Here is a 19,690-nt window from a genome sequence, read left to right as displayed (position 1 = left end):
ACATAAACCATTAAAAGCATAGATATATGGTACAATCAGAGCTTGAAATAACTCATCATTCATCTGTTGAGGACAGTTATGCTTTCAGAAGAAATTCCTTCCATACAGAGATCTACATTAACTGGCCAAGTATTCAGAGTTCAACAAGAACATTCAATACTAGCACTTTATTTATATGCCCAAATCCGAGAAGAATTCTTCTGAAAGTCTAACTCCAGTAACAGTAGTAGAGCTCAACAGTTCTAAAGTCTGCTAATTCCTACATCTATTATTTAAAAACAGCATTATATAGATAAAAATATATGCAACTTAGATCATGGTTGTATACAAGTGCATTGTTTAAAACTTGACACTGAATAAGAGAAAAGTTACTTCAACAGTTGCATAAGATCTACTACTGCCCCAAAGTACCTTAAAATCTGCAGCACTGCTTAAAAATCGTTAAAAATTATCTTTAACTCATGCCAGCTTGTTAGCAATGGATATGAATTTCAACAAATAGCTTATCACATACTTCTGATAATTTTTACCATTTGACTTTTGGTCAAAGAGTCAGGTCCCCTTTCCAACACCTCCCTCCAGCTAACAAGAAAACTGCAGTAATTAACTAATTACAATAAAGTATGGGAGGGAAAATGCTATTTTAAAAATGTTATGTTCAAAGCTAATCTATGTTTCAAAAGACTGCAATGGAACAAAAAGAAGATTGCTCCAACTTTCCCTTAAAAGACTTCAGAAAAACATCCAAGTTAAAAAATGAAAACTGTATTTCTGGTCTATAAAGCATATTCTCCATTTGCTTCAGTGGAAACTGAAATTAACTCTTACAGTGTTTTAGTAGACAGCCCTCACAGCATCTTTAAAGTGTCTTTCCAATGACACAAAAAATACAATAAGGCTATGCGTTTCTTTAGGGGCCTGACACCCAAATTAAAAACCTTGAAAGTCCAAAATGAAGGGGGGAGGGGGGGAGAGAAAAAATCTGATTTGTCCTTCAGTAGCATGCAGAAAAAAATGGAAGAAAACAATTTTTTTAAAACATGCATTTTGCAGTGTCATTATATTCCCTAAATTTCCATACCTGGAATGACTTTTTGTAGAAAAACAACAGTTTGAGATAGATACCATGATTTATGATACCACATTCTTTTCCTTATACCTCTTTTTTAGTGTCTATATAATCACAAGACAATTTTCCAGAGGTGACCAATAACAAAGTGGTCTCCGGCAAAAGCAACTCTGAAAACAGTATTTTGTGAAAAGCATCCCCCCTGCTTTGTGAGAAATGATACAACTGATAAAATGAGCTAGCTCCCATGATGTGAAGTGAGATCCTCTCCTCTAACTGGTAAAGACCAGACTCATCATGTACTTTGTGCTCAAGCAAAATCTCATTCTCCTCTAAGGAACAAAGGATTTTGTCCAAACTTCATTATATAGATTGCTCAATCACATATGGATACCATTGAGAAGACATATATAAAACAATACAGCTACAAAATGCTTCTGTGTTCCAGTAAAACTATAATGGAATTGCTGTTTATACTATATACTCCTTTTTATCACACCTCCACTAGAACACCCCAAATATCTATTTACAGAATAATACTGAAAAATATGTAAAAATCAGATTAAAAATTATATAGTTGTTTCTCTACATAAGACATTACAGCTAGGAAAAGTGACTGGCTATGAGAACAGAGAGAAAGTGGCTAGTGTTTTAACTGCATCCCAATGGCATATCTGCTCTTGACAAAAAATTCCAGATGTATACCAGACATTCCCTACCACCCTTGGGAACTGGGCAATATTATTATTCCTGTATTGATATGACAGTTATCCCTAACAGCTATTGGCATAGTTATTTTGTAAGTGGAGTAATTACTGTCATAATCTCATGCTTTCAACAGTGTTAGAAAGGAAATACAAAAAACACTAAAGTTGCTTTTAAAAATTAAATAGTTTACACAAAGATATCTTCACACTACATAGCTTCCAACATTTAACTGTTCATCAAAAACCCCAACAAGCTAACACATAGAATTTAGTTTCACAAAAGAAAAACTAGCAAATGCCTGAATCTACACATTACTCTGGTATGTTGTTCCTTCGCCACTTCACAGAAGTGATTTCCTTCTATCAGTGAGTTTTTCATGACAGGTCATACATGCAAAGTTTTGCCACAAGTGCTGTACATTCTAACCTCAATTTAAAGTCTGGTTACCGCTCAAAGAATTCACCCCATTACTAAGGGAAGTAGAATTTTCATAGTAATATCAAACAAAGATTTCCCTTCTGTGTTGTAAATTATTTGCATGAACAAGTTTTATCTATTATTTTTAACAGATTCAAAACATGTAACATGTTCTTACTCAGTGTGAAAATATCTTTGGTAACAAAAATGGGCCATGAGGCATGACAGCTATTCAAAGTAATTAAATTTGTGATACGTTACCACTGTTCCATTATCTGGCATCATTGGTGTTCCCATATTTGCAGCTCCTTCTGGTCCCATGGAAGGACCAGGACCCATTGCAGGGCCAGGTAAAGTTCCTCTGTTGTTCATATTCATACCCATCATTGGAGGAGGGCCTTGGTTACCAGCAGGTGCTGGGCTAAACGCATCTACGCAAAACAATCTATACTTAGAGCTGTCCTATCTGAATTTTACAAGAATAAACAAACAGTTTACAATATTTAAAAAGCCAAATGTACAAGACTTCCAAAACTTGAAATAAATAAAAAAATATTCTTTGAGACTGTACATTTATCTCAATCATCTGCTTTTAAACAGATTTTCATTAATTCCTATTATTTTGCATTACATAATCTGCCTCAGGTATTTCAAAGTCCTGAAATTTACAGCTAAAGATAGCTGTACGGTCTCTGTGCAAGAACTGAAGTGTTCATATAGCATATATATGCAGTATACATACCACAATTTAGCAAAAATCTCAAGTGATTTTGCAGTAACTGGCAACTATAAGGCAACTTGGCTCTTTAGGGATCATAACATATTAAATATACATTTGCAAGAACTGTTCTACCAGTATTATGTTAAATGTATATAATGTTACAGTATATTAGTCTAACATCTAAATGCAATACTAAAGATGGTGCTCAACTTCACAATAAATTATTTGTAACTGGCATAAATAAATCTTGCATTTCATGTAATTTATTATAGTAAAAGTACTAGAAAACTGAGTGAAGTTTTGTTAGAATTGCAAGTGGCAGAAGTCTCCTCCAAAATTCTGACTCACAGTAGGAGGTAGAAAAAAAGCTTAAAAACTTCTTTTGAGGAGATCATTTAACTATAATATTGTGCTAGGAAACACCACTCTGCCAGTACCCACTAACATACTCAACAGGTAGGTAAAATTGCCTTAACATTTTCTCATGTTATAAGAAGGAAAAAAGTCTAGTTATATTTATCATTTACATCTGCTATTATGAAATACCATCAACTTTAAGACTGGTGGTGATGCGCTCCCCCCTGCCAACAATAATCCACCCTTTTCAGCCAAAAGTGTGCATCCAAACTTTGACAATGGAAGAAGACATACCTTTGGAATCTAGCCTACATTTTAAGTCATGACAACATACAAGAATATCAAGAAATATGACGTGTTGCTAGACTGATAAACTTGTTATTTTTATTTCAAAAATCAACCTCACACCTCTCATCACAACTGTAACTTCTTTAGTAATGAATATATAAATGTACATCATTTTAAGCGGCCATTTAGCACAGATACAGTAATATGACTATCTGCAGGTATGCAAAACTGCATCTTCATTACCTGCCCTGAGTACACATATCACAGCAGTCAGTGAAACCACTGCATCCAAGATACTCTGCTGAAATTGCAGACGTGGGCTTGATCATGTACATTATGTCAACTGCAAGCTGCTTTACAATAACAATCCATGCAACACAGTAGCACATGTAAAGTGCTAAACAAGTTTCTTAGAAGCAATAGAGAAAAATCCTGTAATTTTGAAAAGCAGAACTCATTTGAGCTTATTAATGAGAAACTCCAAGACCTCTCCCTATGACACTAAGCCAAAACAAAGGTATGCGCAAGTTGGATGCTTCTTACCGACCCACAAGCATGATCAGTTCACGTAGCAGGTAGGATATCGTGCTACAATTCAAGAGGATTACAGTTGAATATGCCCTAAAATTGTTTTTTAGAGTCATCCATTCAGTGACTAAATATAGAATGAAAAGGGGAAGTCTGAACTGCCAATATAAGGAGAAACCTTTATCTTCAGTACTCTGCAGGACTATTATGATGGCAGTGCTTACTGCTGGTAGTAGTGCCATTAACTAAAAGCAGTCAATGCTCAATTATCCATTACCAGCTTGCTTACCAGCCCAATTAAATTTAGCCAGCTGGCCACACGCAGGTAGTGTTCACTTATCTTTCAACTGCAACAAAGTTCCTATCCTCTGTTTCACACAAATGCACCCATATTGCTTCCAGGGTGATGTATAGTGACCTATACTATCAAACCTCTATATCACTAAGCCAGTTTCAGGCAGTCAGCTCTGACAGGAGGACAGCTAGGGAGTGTAATCCAAGGGGAGAGTGGGGCCCTGCACAGTTTCAGCAACAGGCCGCTACAGCATTTTAGCTGTACCTGAGAGGTTCTCCTAGCTCCAAAGCAGACCCTAAAACTAACCACTTGATTGCCTGTTGTTTTTGGTGGGACACTGATGTTAGCAGTTAATTCACTGGACCAGGTTCAGTAACAGATGGAAAGCAGTCATCAGTGTTCATGCCACAATGCACAGACACTAAAAAAAGGTCTTTTTCTGCAATCCAGAGGGCTGAAAAAGTACACTCCAAGTATCTGAACTGCACACATCAAGGTCTGGCACAGCTGGCAACAAGCTATAGTCAATAATCCCCATCAATGCAGAGATAGTTCCCAAAAAAGTCTTTTCTTTTTCTATATTAAAAAACTTATCAGCTGCACTTCGTATTACAGATCCAGTCATGCACTGTGATGAGGCATATAGATTCTCTCAGAACTTGTTTGCTGCAGAAAATGGAAAAATGAGTGGTTCTGCACAAGTTAGCCCAACACTAATTAAATCCATCACAAAAGTACCTTGCTTTCTAGTAAGGCTATCATATGGGTATTCCCATTACTGAAGATACTCCAGCTTCCCATTGTCCCACATGATGAAAAGTCGCAAATGGCACAGGTGAAGGCCAGTTAAAGTTACAATTCCAACAGAAATGTTGAGAAAGAATGGTAAGATCAACAATTAAAGGTTTACTACTTAAAGGTCTACTGCAGGTTTTGGGGGATGGGTTATTTTGGTTGTAGGGGTGGGGTTGTTAATGGGCTGGAGAAAAAAAAAAATCTCTACAGTGAGCTAACCTAAAATCCAGATACTGTGAAAACAAACACTATCTTTACCTATTCACTATAGATATTTTTCCATTTTTACAATATTAGTTTTCTGTTACTGTACCTTCTTTTGCAACTACACATTTATTTCTAAACGCATTTGTATCAAGTTTAAAATCAAGTCACAGCACAAAGCTTACAAAGCAAGACTATGACGAACATCACTGTTAAGTGTTAAAACCTGACAAGAAAAGGGCTGTGAACTGATTGCTATAAATACACATTTAAAGTCTGTACATAAAAAGTGTATCTTGTGGATATGGACAACTGGAACAGTATCAATATTTACAAAGTCTCCTAATTAAAAGAAATTTTCAAGTAGACTGCAATAATATGCAAAAATAAAACTGTAAGAAAAAAAATTCAGACACAATTTATGCTTCAGCTTCTTATTTGTAGGTAACTTCACAATGTCCTCCTTCAGAATTATTTTTAAAGCTCTTCATCTTCACTGAAGAAAAAGCCTATTTCTATTTTGCAACTGTAAGTGTGTCAATGAATGAATGCAAGGAAATGGTGAATAATGTATTTTAAAATCTGGACCAAGCAGATTCATGCATCTATAAATTCACATTACTCAAAAGGTCAAGTGACAAAGTTTACTTCAGTTTTGTATGTACTTTAAAATTTAAAATACATAAAAATAGTATTAACTTTTCTTTAAGTTATCTTCTTAATTCATTTTAAATGAACATCAGGAAGCTTCCAAGAGATACATATTGACATTTAATACAGTTCAGTAAGTTTTGGTTTTTTAAAGAAATATCCTAAGTTTCAGTCTTGTTTAAAAGCAGATATTCTGGATAATTAAGATTCCAAACTGTTTCAAGTCTGAATATACGAAGCAAGCACTAATTATTAAGAACATACTTTTCTAGACTTCACAGTAACAGCTTTTAGCAGTGACAATATTTTAAGTCACAAAAGTGAACTGAGAATATTTGCAATTACAGACTTACAATAAATTAGTAAACACCAACCACATTATTGATTTATCTTTTGTCAGATACATCGACAAGAACTTACCAATTTTAAGCTCTACATCATTTCACTGAACGCAATTATAATCCCAACTTCTATGAATAGGTAGTCCCTCCAACAAAAGAACGCCAAATACTTTCTGAATAGAAAATTCCTCTTTTGTATCGGATAATTTCTAGAGCATTACCTTTCCCTGCCTTTTTGTTTCTCTTAACTTGCACATCATGTTTTTCTCCCACAGGTAGTCAAAACAATAAAATCAAGATACACCTTGGGAAAAAAAGGCCAGCTGTTTGGAAGCAGAATATGTGACTTTTTTTACTTCCTAATACTGTTTACTCATTTTTACCAGTAGTTGTCACTAATCAGTAGTGCTTGAGTAATATGTACAGTCCCAAAGAAAAAGAAATTTTACATTACAGAAGCCTTTTTCCTTCAGATCCCTACCTCCCATGTTTATTGCTCCACGAGGACCCATATCACCCATTCTCATTTCCTGTTCTCTCTGAAAGTAAACATAGTTTTCATGGTCAACCTAGCATTCTTAGAACTTGCAACATTCCCATTTACTCCATGAAAATAAAAATTTTCAAGTTTAAAAAGTTTCCATTGATTACAAAAATGTAGAAGGAATGAAGTTAACTATACTCCCCTGTTTTTGTAAAATCAAATTGGAATAAGTTCAATATAGCAATGCTGTACATTTTTTGCATAATGCTAAAGGTTAAATATCACAAGTTTCATTTATCAGATGAAGCAGTCTAAAGCTCCCAAATAGTTATGTGATCAACTGCAAATGAATCCATCTTCATGCAGTGTTTTTCATTAATAAGAAGCATATTTACAGTTACAATGTAAATAAAGAAGTCTTATTACAGTATTGCCTAAAGGCCGTGGTTCAGTAATAGTCAATCTAGCTTCACAACTCTAAAATGCTTGTGTTGACTGGAAACCAAGCTCTGATGTGTTATATTACGGTATATAAACTCAATCTGCCAGTTCATCTTTGTTCAAATAGTTTTAACTTGGTGGTGGTACATGTTTTGATAAATTATATCACACTACTGATATGTTAGTTCAGATACTGACCATCCTTTTGAAACCAGCATAAAAATCTGGTATCAACATAAGCTATATAACATGCATTTATACTAAACAAACAAATAACATGCCAAATTGATCCAGATTCAACTGATGCTCAGTCATCCCACAGCAATAGAGTTCTGACATTACTGACCGTGAACCACAGCCTGCTGTGAAACAATACTCAAAAGATAGTACCCAGAGTGGCAAAAATCATCACTTACAGGAAAACAAAGTACACCTATCACAGATAATTCCAAGGGACTTCAGTATTAGGTTACATCAAAAAGATGAAATAGAAACAAATTCACAGTTCAAAATGAAAACTAATGAAACATACCAAAAATTCTCATGCATTTTCTGCAAGAATGTTAATGTATATTCCACTCTCAAGTGAACACATATGTACTGAGAATAAGCATATACAAAAAAATTTACCTGATTCTGAAAATCATCCCACTTATGATTTAAGAGTATAAGTTCAGATGCACTTTTTGAAAACAATTCCATATACTAGGCAACTGAATCAGTCTTGCTATAAGCAACCTTTAAATGGAAATATTAATCAAATGAAAATACATTCATAGTATTTTTACAGTTTCACATAACTCCTTTTCCTTCAGTCATGTTTGTGATGCCAAACATAAATCTTCTATCTTCACACACCTAAAGCAGCAGACAGCAATATCTGACAGAACAGAGTAAATAGTTTTGTAAAAATATCCTGGTATGGGAAATTGTCATAAGATACATGACAAAAGGCTCTCTGGTCAATAACTTTGTTTTTACTAATATTAACCTAGAAAATGTACTTAACATAAGATTATACACTATTTTCAAAAGAAAATGGCTTAGTGTGGAGAAGAAAGGTAAGGCCTCATAACTAAAAGACACAGGCAGGTTTTAAGGTCCAGCTATGAAAGGCCATTGATGAACACTAAGAAGGACCTCTTCTTCTGACCCTAGAACCCATGTTAAAACTGCGTAACAAAAGATGCAACTACTTTGTCAGATCTTTCACAGTAATGTCAGCTGACATTTTAAGTAAAATCAGCAGCCCTATTAGGATCAAACATACCAACAAACTGATACAAACAACTTAGTCACAAAATCAGCATACAACCTTGTTGATATCAGTCTGCTTTTACACCGCAACCCTGACATGAAGAAGCAGAAGGAAAAGTGGTGTATTATCCCTAATGTCAATCCCTAGCCCAACATGGTAGAAAAACACCATGGCTATCAGTTTACATTAATCAGACTGTGCGTGCATGCACGCGTGCATATATGCATGTGTGAAAGCAGGATATGCCACAAACAGCTGTGAGAGACTCTTTAGCTACAAGGGAAAGTACCAGATTTTTAATTACTGCACATAACTTACTTGATGCATCTCAGGCTCAACTCCAAGTTGGTGTTGGGTTTTTTTTAAATGTGAAATGTGCCATATAAGGCAGGGCCAAGTACAATACCAGCTAGATAAGGATGTTAAGTACAGAGCTATAAAGCTGTACGAGTTACCAGAACTTAACTCATTTTCTTTGCAAAGGACAGAAGCATTGGCAAGCTATAACATACACTTTTTTTAAAAAAGCACACTACACTTCCTCCTAGCAATAAAGCAGTTTCTCAGCTTGAAATGCTACCAGTCTTCAGTTAACAGTAAGTACAACAAAAGAAGGGGTAGAACTCATAATTTTTACTTGGTTTTAGTCTAGTCTAACCTTTATAACAAAAACTGTGAAGTAATTATTTGCCATTTTGTAGCTTTAACTTTGGTATTGAATTATTACCATATAAAAAACCATTTTCAGCACGGGGCAATTCTATACTGTTAACATGGAATTTGCAAAGTTAAGATAAAACCCCTGTCAGAGAAAATACTCAATTTCAAATGTTAACTGACAGCATATATCATTAATGTAATTAAATGCTTAACATATTAATTATAAAAACATGTACTTAGATAATTTGCCAAAGCCTGTATTTGTAGGAGTCCAGATGATAACAACAATTCAGACCTATCCCACACAAATCACATTCTAGACAGCTATTTACTATGTGAGCATAAACAAGTTACTGCAGGTTAAATTAGGTCAACTATTCCACAGGTTTTGCCCAAAATATGACAGAGAAAGGAATACCAACAGGCAGTTATGACAGAGTAGCCGAACCAGTGCTGGTTGATATTCCAGCCCACCTGGGAGCTTCGTTCTTGGATACTCAAGCTCTTTGCAGAACATAACAATGATTACATTATCTTCTCAGAGCTTCTTTTCCTCACTATGCAACTGCCATTCTTCTGCTGAGTAGCAGCCTGCTTCAGCCCCTTCCCTGAAGCCACCCATAACTACCCATAAGAGGGAGTTAAAATTGAGCAGCAAGAGAGGAGGGCTAAACTTTTACTACAGAAATATGTAGGGAACTGATTAAGAACCTCTGAAGTCACCTGGGTACCTGGGAAAACAACTTAAACTGGAAGAGAACAAGAAAAATGGATGATATGCAATTACAGGGGGAAAAGGAAGCCTTAAGACAAAGAACATGTAATTTAATCTTTAGGAAGATTAAAAAAAAAACACACAAAGGAAAGCAAACAAAGAATGAATGATATCTTATTGTAAAAAGATAATTGTTTACACAACTCAGAAGAAAGATTTCCAAATTACTTCTGTTGCAGGATTCTTATAAAATACTTCAGAACTCACTAATGCAAACAAACCTCAAGAAGGTCTGATTCATCCAAGTAATCTGCTTTTAGAAAAAATGCTACGATGCAACTATAGCATTATATTTGCTAGTTACTTTAGATAAAAGCATTAAAAATTTTATTTCCTCAGAATTCCAACTCATTTTAATGTCAACTGTAAAAAGTAGATCTACAAAAAATATTGAATACACTCAGTTTTCAGATTACATGTATACTGTATATTTAATATAGTATAGATTCTCCCCTTTTTACAAGTATTAGAAATGATTTCTTGAGCATTTGAGGTATATCATGCACAACATTCTTACATCTCAATCACCACTGATACCAGGAGTCTAACTATATAGAGAACTGCCAAGATGATTCTTCTGTTTTTAAAATTATTAGGGTATTTTTAAATTCACTCTATAAAACCATGAAACTAACCATTTTGAAAAGACACCTAAGAATTGATACAGGAGAAATATATCAGATGGAATTCCCTTCTCACACTGAAAACAAAAATACTAGTAGTAATAAAACTGTTTGGCTTTTTTAAATGACAAACCAACACTATTTTTTTTTTCCCCTGGAAACAGGCCTTGCAATTACAGCAGCCCAAAGAAAATTAAAAATCCTGTCTCCAACTGACACAATATTCATGGTAACAAAACTGCCAAAAAAATTATGGTATGGAAAAAATACAGCATGGAATATTTGGAACAAAAAGCAAGATATCAACAGAAATATTACAATAAGAGATCATACAGTTTTCTTCAAGTGTTTGTGGACAGGAGATGCACTTCCTAATTAACATAGGACTATTCACTCACCTCTCAGCTAAGGAATGGTGACCACAGTAACACTAAGACACAGCATCAAAAAAATGCCTTATCACAAAAAGAACACCCCATAAATTTGCACATTAAAATCAGTAACTTAATTAGCATTTTAAGTTGTGTGTGTAGAGCAAAATGTAATTCACAGTGCTGTTGATTCTCACCTGTTTTCATTAACATGCAAACTGAATTCTATTCTCTAGCAGACTTCATATTTGTCAAAATAGGTATGACATTTCTTTACCTCTTACTAGAATTCATTACGCTAGAGCGGTTTATTGAGTTCTTTCTAGAGAAGAAAAATTATTTCCAAACGTCTCTCCAGGAGGCATAAGACCCTTAAACGTTACACAAAATTGTAATTTACTGAAAGATGCCTATATTTTAAAGACATATCATACAAGTGATTAAAATTGCTAGTTTGGCAGTTAAAACTAGAATTTGGGGGATACTTTTGTGCATTATTTGTCTTTTCCTCAGAATATTCTACTATTTCACTCCAGTGACTATCACTGGAAGTTAAGCTGCCAACAAGAAGTTAAAGTAATAAAAGCCTTCTCTTCCACCCATCTCTCGTTACCTTTCCGTCTTTGGTTTATCCATCAATTAAGATCCGAAAGTTACAATATATCAAAATAGTTCATTTTATTCCATCACATGCAGTAATAGTAAATACCTTTAAATGAAAAATACTGATTGTCTTTCAAAATCCAAGATTTCTGTGTGTTCCTGAACACTGGAACCTAAATCCAGAGCTAATCCCCTCCTCCGAGCTGGGCGTCATACTAGATGATCCCAGAGATCTCTTCCAGCCTAAACTACTCAAGAATTCTATGAATTGAATGATAGCTCCCACCCAGGAGTCTGAGAAAAAAAGTAAGCTCTCTTACCACACACAAAATTACACGAGCAAATACATTAAACTAGGTAACAATTAAAGTAAATGTAGCTATAAAACATGTAGTATACAGAAAACTACACAGCCTTATTTTTAAAGAGGAAGTCTAATGAAAAGAATTTTTATTAAGTTTAATAGCTGTCAACAGGACTCGGTCTCTGAGAAAAAGATTCTAACAGGGCTAGAGCAGGTAGTTAAAGCCAATCTCCTGTCCGGTGACTCAAGTCATTAAGAGAGTGGATGGAGATGACTCACTAAGTTACACCATTAAAAAAACCCAAACATTAAAAAACTTCTCACATCAGTAAAAACAGGAATACACATTGGATGAAATATATGCAGATACATATATTCCAGTAAATGCTACAAGTTGGAAAAACATTCCTAATGGTAGTAACTGGTAATTATAGCTGTTGAAAAAAAAAAATCTGATTTCCCTTATGGAAAAAAGATTTATTGTTAGTCCAGTGTATTTCTTCAGTACTTCCATCATTTCAATAAGATTGTAAAGGAAGTATCAAAGTTATTAAAAAAAGGGAATTCCACTTAATACTAATTAACAGCAGAAGTATAGGAATGTATTTGGGAAAAACCTCACTACATGCACTACATGTGCAAAGATGCACTACATCTTTGTTCTCTGCTTTTTGTTTTGGGAAAAAACAAGAAAGGTCTTCAACTTCTGTGGGGCCTTCCCTCATTTTCCTTCTCCATCTTTTGGAGAGCACTCAGTTGCTAAGGGTAGTCCTCAGCATCCAAGCCCCACAGAAAAAAACCCAAATGTAGTTAAAACAAGCCAAAAATATTTACTAGTCTAAGCTGAAGTTATTCTTTAAAAATACAAACAAGTACTTTACTTCAAACAATGTTTTAAAATCACAGATGTATTGTCATTAAAAAAAATACTAAATTTAACGTGCAGGACAGCTACCACAGCATATTAAAAACATCAGTCTTAACATACCTTGCAACATATACCAGTATATTTTACACAAAATTAATAAATAATTGGGTAGGATAGTATTCTGTTATACAACTTCATTAACTAAGTTTTGAAAAGCCTCTCAGTGCATCACCTAACACACATTAACCCTGGAAAAGATAGAAATGGATTGCAGTTTTGTGTGTGAGAGAGAACACATACACACACACCACTTCTATCTTACAGACTTAGAAGAAACTGTTTTCAAAAAGAAAGTTACATATTCTCTCAAATTCACCTTTATTTTAATACCAGCCATTTCTGATCTTTACAAGATGGAAGACAGTTTAAGATCTTCCTTTCTTTAGGTAAAACCAGCTTCTAATTTCCAAAACATGCAAGTTGGGGTTTTTGGGGGAGAGTACAGTGTTAAATAACTGTGATCCTCCCAGTATGCTTTGGTTTTTAAGTCATCCTCCTACAGCTGGATGCAAAAAACCAATCTGAAGAAAAGTTTACTTCCTTTTAACACATTAATCCCCACATGATGTTTAAGTCAGGTCTACACTGACAGTTTTGGAAAAGAAAGCAGTTTAATTGCACTAATATTACTCACATTACAAAGGTATTTAGGGGACACCTCACTAACCAGCAACATTTAATGATCCCCTGAAAGAAAATATTAATACAGAAGAGACAGCCACTAGGCTAAAGGAGGTTAAGCCCACAGACCATCTGGAGGCCCCTCGATTGTGAGCATCAAGAAGACTGAAAGATCCCAGAAATTGCAACACATTTTTACTAAACACTACAATGTAAATCTCATTGTACATGTTAGCACTCAAAAAGACTGTCATCTATAGCAGCTGCAAAGTCTTATTACGAGTATTGAAAACATTCAAGAATGAACAATCATTACGTTATTCTCAAAAGATATTGCTGCAAGTAATCTTTTTTCTTAAGACTAGTTTCAACGTGAGTTGTAAGATTTTAAGTTTTCCTCAAAATCTAAGTCAAAGCACAGCTGAGTATTTTAATATACTTGCTGTTCTCGCATCCTGGCCAGGAAAAATTGTATTTCATACTTTCCAAATACGACTGCTGTTTATAAGACACAGCAGTCCACATGTCCTTTCCTTCATAATGCAGAAGAACCATTAAGTTATGTACCAGATTTTACTTACATTTCAGGTGTTCTTTTCTCTTATTTGATTTTTTTTAAATCCAAAATGTTCTAGTTAATTCCACCTCTAAGAAAGCAAACCTGTGACACCCTGTATAAGATGAGCATGTACTTACAAAATCAAAAAGTAAAACTGGATCAAAAAATGTATTTTCTTTTTAGAAAATGTGGATGAAAACACCACCACTGAAAGAGGAAAGAAAATTTACTTTTCACCACACGGAAGACTCCCAAACACTCCTGCTATTCATCAACCTCCATATGGCACGCTGGGCTTGTTCCAGTCTGGAAATATGTTTCAGCTACTACTTCAAAATTAGCAAAGGGAAAACTAAAAAAATCTGGTAGAAAAATACTGATGCAAGAAGGCAAGTTAAGAGCTGGCTGAAGTTCTTTCAAAGAAAAAGTCAACTGAAAATGGCTAATACCTTAGAGTGAAACCTGTCTGCAGTAAAGAGTCACTCCCAGTAAACTGTTAAAATACTGTCAAAAATTTATTTTTGTCAAAATTTAAGTTTGGGGTAGAAAGTAAACTAGATTAAGAAAACAGTCCAAAATACTTGCAACTGTTACACAATGGAGACATTTTCTCACGCCTATGTCATGAGAAGCAGAAAATAACCACTGCTCTGAACTACAGGAATAACGCAACAAATGAGAAGACACAAATGAAATTCAAAATTATGTGGGGGAAAAATGTGAATAATCATTACTGGTTTTCATCTCAGAATGAGTGAACAAAAGAATACTTACTGTCTGAGCCAGAAAAGGTAGCATTGTATGAATAGACAGTTTATCAGTCACTGATTTGGATGCAGAGATATTCACCCATCTTCGATATTAAAACCTGGCTATCACTACTACAGAAGTAGTCTACATGCCTATAAAGATTTTTCTAAAGGTCTTTATCTAGTGACCTTAGATGCTAAACTTGAAAATTGCAATCTTTTACAGAAAATATCCAAAGTCAGCAACTTGAACAAAAGCACGAATAAATATTTCTTTAAAAAGCTTATGTGCTTTTTAAAGACCTTTTTTCACATAAGCTACTGCAGCTTTGTTTTACACAGAACTCATACTTTCAGAATGCTGTATTACAGGCCAAAAATTCAGATAACAATCTAACTTGTTAACATAAAAAGAAGAGTCTAAAATAATCCAAGATTTACTGTGGAACCTACTCTGTTGATTATAGAACTTTGCTATGTATCAAGATTTATGTCTTTTCTGCTTCATTATTTTGTCTTTTAGTTACTTGCTGCTTCTCGGAATTTTAATACTGCATTTAAAACACTGCATTAATATATAATTTCTGATGTTTCTTCCCACCTCTCCCACTTCCATTTGTTGTAATACAGTAAAATATTGTATATACAAGATCTACAGAATAAAACTGACTAAAAAGGTTCCTCATTTTCTCACAATGTGGAAAATGTTATTCACCAGCCAAAAAATTAATGTATACATAAGGCAAAAATCTGGCCCCAAATAAATTGCAATGAACAGTAGCTAGGAATAAAATCCAAAGATTTTAATTCCATGCCTCTAATTCAACCACCTGTTCAGGTAAAGGAAAATCCTACCATGTCCCTTCACTGTCTATGGCTATACAGATGAAGCACTTTCTGAGGGTCTAACTGCAAAGACAGATTTATTATTTTTTTTTCAATCGCCATCACTGTTGACCATTTGAAAGCAAACAGGAACAGAGGTTTCTGTCAAAATTTCCCCTTGATCTAACAACTAACACTCACAAGGAAAGTAAAATTCTGCTTCTCAACTATTTTAAGGTAAAATTCAGAAATAAATAATTTTTCACAAGACAAAGGTGCTAAAAGAAGGTAACCACTTTAACAGATTCAGAAACCCTTTGGGGAAAGAGAAAAAAAAAAAGATATCTATATATGAACTCACTTAATAGCAACTTCCTCATTACAACATTCTGTCAATTAATCTGGTTCCACCAGAGTTAAGAGCCACTTTAGATACATGGAACCAATATATAAAAAACAATTCTTCCATTTCTATTAACTTCATTTTTTGAATTACAGTAATGAAAATCAAAACATAGATTAAATACAGTTCAACAGCTGAGCATAATGCAAATGTTTTTCATTTGTAATCAATTTAAGGCACTTCACTGTTTACTTACCTGAAAACTAGTGTCTGAAAGCAGTATCTACCATATCACCAAGTTCACAGTTGATACATGTAATATAATTACATTACATTCACAATATATTCACATCTTCAGAGGTATATTAGAGAACTTTATGCTGCAGCTTAGAATTACTCTGGTTTTATTTTAGCTAAAGAAATGTCATGAGAGTAGGTAAGTATCAAAACAGACATCCATGGGAGCATGGAGGATACCTTACTTTTACAGAACAAGTTGCAAATGATTTAAGATTCACTCCACAAGTCATCCTGGTGAGTGTGGAGCTGAAGGGCTGTTTAACTGGTAACAAAGTCTGGACTAACTGTACCATCATGCAGAAGTATAATAAAATATTTAACTGAAAATTGGGTGTTATAAAGCAATGCTGCATTTTAGATTTCCCAAATGTTAAGTTTTCCTTGTACAGGAAACAATTCTAGGCAAATATTAAAACAGAGTAAACATTGGACTGATCCAAAACTACAATTTTCTCCAATTGCAAGATCAAAGATGAGATGAAGTGCAAGTCATCGCTGTTTACTTAGAAGAAAAACTAACCTGTCAAGAATAACCTTTATCATGAAGTGTTTATGTAAAAATCTAACTACTTCTTAATTGGAATGTCGAATATAACATTGCAGAATAAACTTAAAACACTTTAAAAGCAGCACTAGTTGTAGCGACAGTACACTAAATATGACTCTTTGCCAGACTTTTGTATTAACAATTTTTCCTCACCGAGAAGATATTACATTTGCTAAATTGTAACAAAAGAGAGTCCAATTGTAGTTGCTATCCCATAACTGATCTGAGTTACCAAGTAATTAAAATATGCAAGTATTTGACAAAAGGAAGCTGAAAGCCAAAGTTTTTCATTGCTACAAATAAGTCCTGTAGAAGAAACTTCTAACAAACATCTGCAGTCTGTTATACATGTTATGAATGTTGCTTACAATCAGAATAGTTCAATGTTTAAGATTTGCCCAACAAAGTTCTGGCCTGTCCACACATCCAGCACTTAAAAATATAAAACATGAACAAAGAAGCATCAATGAAACTCCCTGACGTGAAACCAGACTCCAGTTGTTTTCCAGCTCTCCATAGCTTTCCAGCTAGTACTTTTATACAACCTGGAGGCCATTTACTGTAAAACAGGAGCAAGATGAGGTAGACTTGATTGAAGACAGACACTTATCATTTGAATAAACAGAGTTCTGACTGAGGAAAACAGTATATATTGTACCAGGCAAATCTAGTATTTTGATCAAAAGTTTAAGCAACTGGTCATCTGAACAAATCCAAATGGATTAAGAAAAATTGCTTTCTAGTTAAATCCCCTGACCCAAGTCCACACACAGTAACTCTTAAGCTACAGTGACTGCTTTCATCAAAAGATACCTAACAAAAACTACTATTTTATTTATGTACCATAGACCCAAAGGTCAAAATCATGTTAGGGACACAATGGGCATCACAATGAACAGGGATAAACAAGAATAGCTGGTTCTTACCTAAAGATATGCAAGTTCCCCTACAGATAAACACATGTTTAATAATTCAGAAAGGACAGGGGGGGAACAAACACAAAGACTCATAAGAAAATAAAATTTAAAAAGGATTATAAAAAACAGCACTATGTAGAGAAGAGAAACAAAGCCTGAAGAACCTAATTTTGACATTATATTGTCTTTTTCAGATCTTTTGCATTAATACATTTAGAAGAGACACTTACCAGCTAACATGTCACAAGTACATCAACAAAACTGCTTTCAGCCCCACTAGTAAAAGCAGTGTGCTTCATGTCGTGTAAAAAACAAAACTAATACAAATACTCTTTCACCTTACGCAATGCTAAGTCTAAATTAGTGAGCCATTAGCCACTGTAGGAAATCATAATGGGGACACTTTTTAGTAGGACCTGCAGCAGCAGGACAAGGGGTAATGGTTTTAAACTAAAAGAGGGTAGATTCAGGCTACATATAAGGAAGAAATTTTTTACAATGAGGGTGGTGAAACGCTGGAACAGGTTGCCCAGAGAGGTGGTAGATGCCCCATCTCTGAAAACATTCAAGGTCAGGTTGGACGGGGCTCTGAGCAACCTGAACTAGTGGAAGATGTCCCTGCTCATTGCAGGGGGTTGGACTAGATGACCTTTAGAGGTCCCTTCCAACCCAAACCATACTATGATTCTATGATAGCATTCAGGAAAAACATCTTTAAATGTTAAACCTTAACTATATTTGACTCTTTAAATGTTAGCTTCTATTAACCAAGATATTAAACTCCCCATCTGAACAGTCATAAAATGGCTCTACAGAAGCTCATCTCACCTTTTATTCCAAAACCCACTACTTATTAAAAATGCTAATTCACCTAACAATAACACCTAATCTCTGGAAAATTGAAATGGAACCTAAAGAAAGACTTGATGGAAGACAGAAATATCAGACTTAAATTCCATATTCCTCATGGAATATTTAATAACCCAGAACAAGCATTAGCTCTGATAATGAGATAAACCTACTTGATGCCTACACTACAGAAAGGAGGCTTATGAAATAATCATGAGAAAAAACCTAAATATTTTAATTAAAAAATAGCATTTAGACTGGTATCAGAAGACAGGCAACCTCACTAAGACAAGTTAATTTCTATGTCTTGGGTTACTGCATTACCACTACTAAAATTTTCCACTTCATGAGAGCTACTGAAGCAAAACGTTAAGAGACTAAGCGAAAGGTCAGAGGCTTATTGCTCACACTTGAAGAAAAAAACTGCTCAGAAGGCATTGCCTCTTGAGAGAGAAACCAGATCTATCAATAAGCCTTCCTCACACTAAGCAACAAATCCATTAACAGGTCTCCTCACATCAAAAAATACTATTTCTACAGAAATTTCACTTATTGCTTCTTGGATATTTTACTCTTCCTTTAAAGACAGACCCTTTGAATAAAGACAAACTTTTCTAAGCAGGGGAACTTATTTTGGCTGCAAGTCTCAATGCCACCAAGTAAGATCTCAGCATTTAGACAGGTGGATGAGTCCAAAACAGGTACCAAGTAGACAACTGAAACTTAGTTAGTTTCTTCTTAGTCTGGGTAAATACGTGTACAAACTCCAAGTCAAATTTAACTCCAGTAGCTGAGGAAGAAAAAATGAAAATTATTAAGGCAAACATTAATTTTAGTTTCTTCAAAATATGTAGGGCATTTACCAAACACTTAACATTAACAACGGCTTTCACTAAATTATTTATAAAAGCTTCGTTCTTACTTGTCAGAAGATGAAAAACTGAAGAACTCAGTATTTGAGGAACTTAACTTAGTTAAGTAGATTTTTATTTTTTTTAAACTTGTGAGCAGTAACAATTTTCAGAAATTATATTAAAAATATTGAATATAGACTTATTAAATCTGCTCTTTAATAATTTTTTTCATTTTCATCTGTAAACCCCAAGAACTAGAAGCTAAGTATGCAAATGGAGTATTCTATAAACAAACACACCAGATG

At 34.4% G+C, this 19,690-nt stretch overlaps 1 protein-coding gene across 7 annotated transcripts in view; it reads right to left on the bottom strand.

Moving 5' to 3' along the window:
* The window catches only part of PSPC1 (paraspeckle component 1), a 65,998-nt gene that overhangs the window by 26,819 nt on the left and 19,489 nt on the right, over positions 1 to 19,690 (bottom strand). Inside the window, exons 7-8 of one of the 7 annotated variants that reach the window (XM_075049961.1) lie at positions 6,856 to 6,913; positions 2,456 to 2,625 (exon numbers count right to left, since the gene is read on the bottom strand). The exons of 5 other annotated variants lie outside the window; for them this stretch is intronic. In XM_075049961.1, the coding sequence (XP_074906062.1) occupies positions 2,456 to 2,625; positions 6,856 to 6,913 (228 nt within the window). One more of the 7 variants, XM_075049962.1, reaches the window with a different exon arrangement.

The sequence above is a fragment of the Buteo buteo genome, chromosome 18, assembly GCF_964188355.1.
Source record: "Buteo buteo chromosome 18, bButBut1.hap1.1, whole genome shotgun sequence".
Taxonomy (NCBI): Eukaryota; Metazoa; Chordata; class Aves; order Accipitriformes; family Accipitridae; genus Buteo; species Buteo buteo.
The sequence above is the reverse complement of the archived record's forward strand: the minus strand, read 5'-3'. Positions and strand labels throughout refer to the sequence as shown.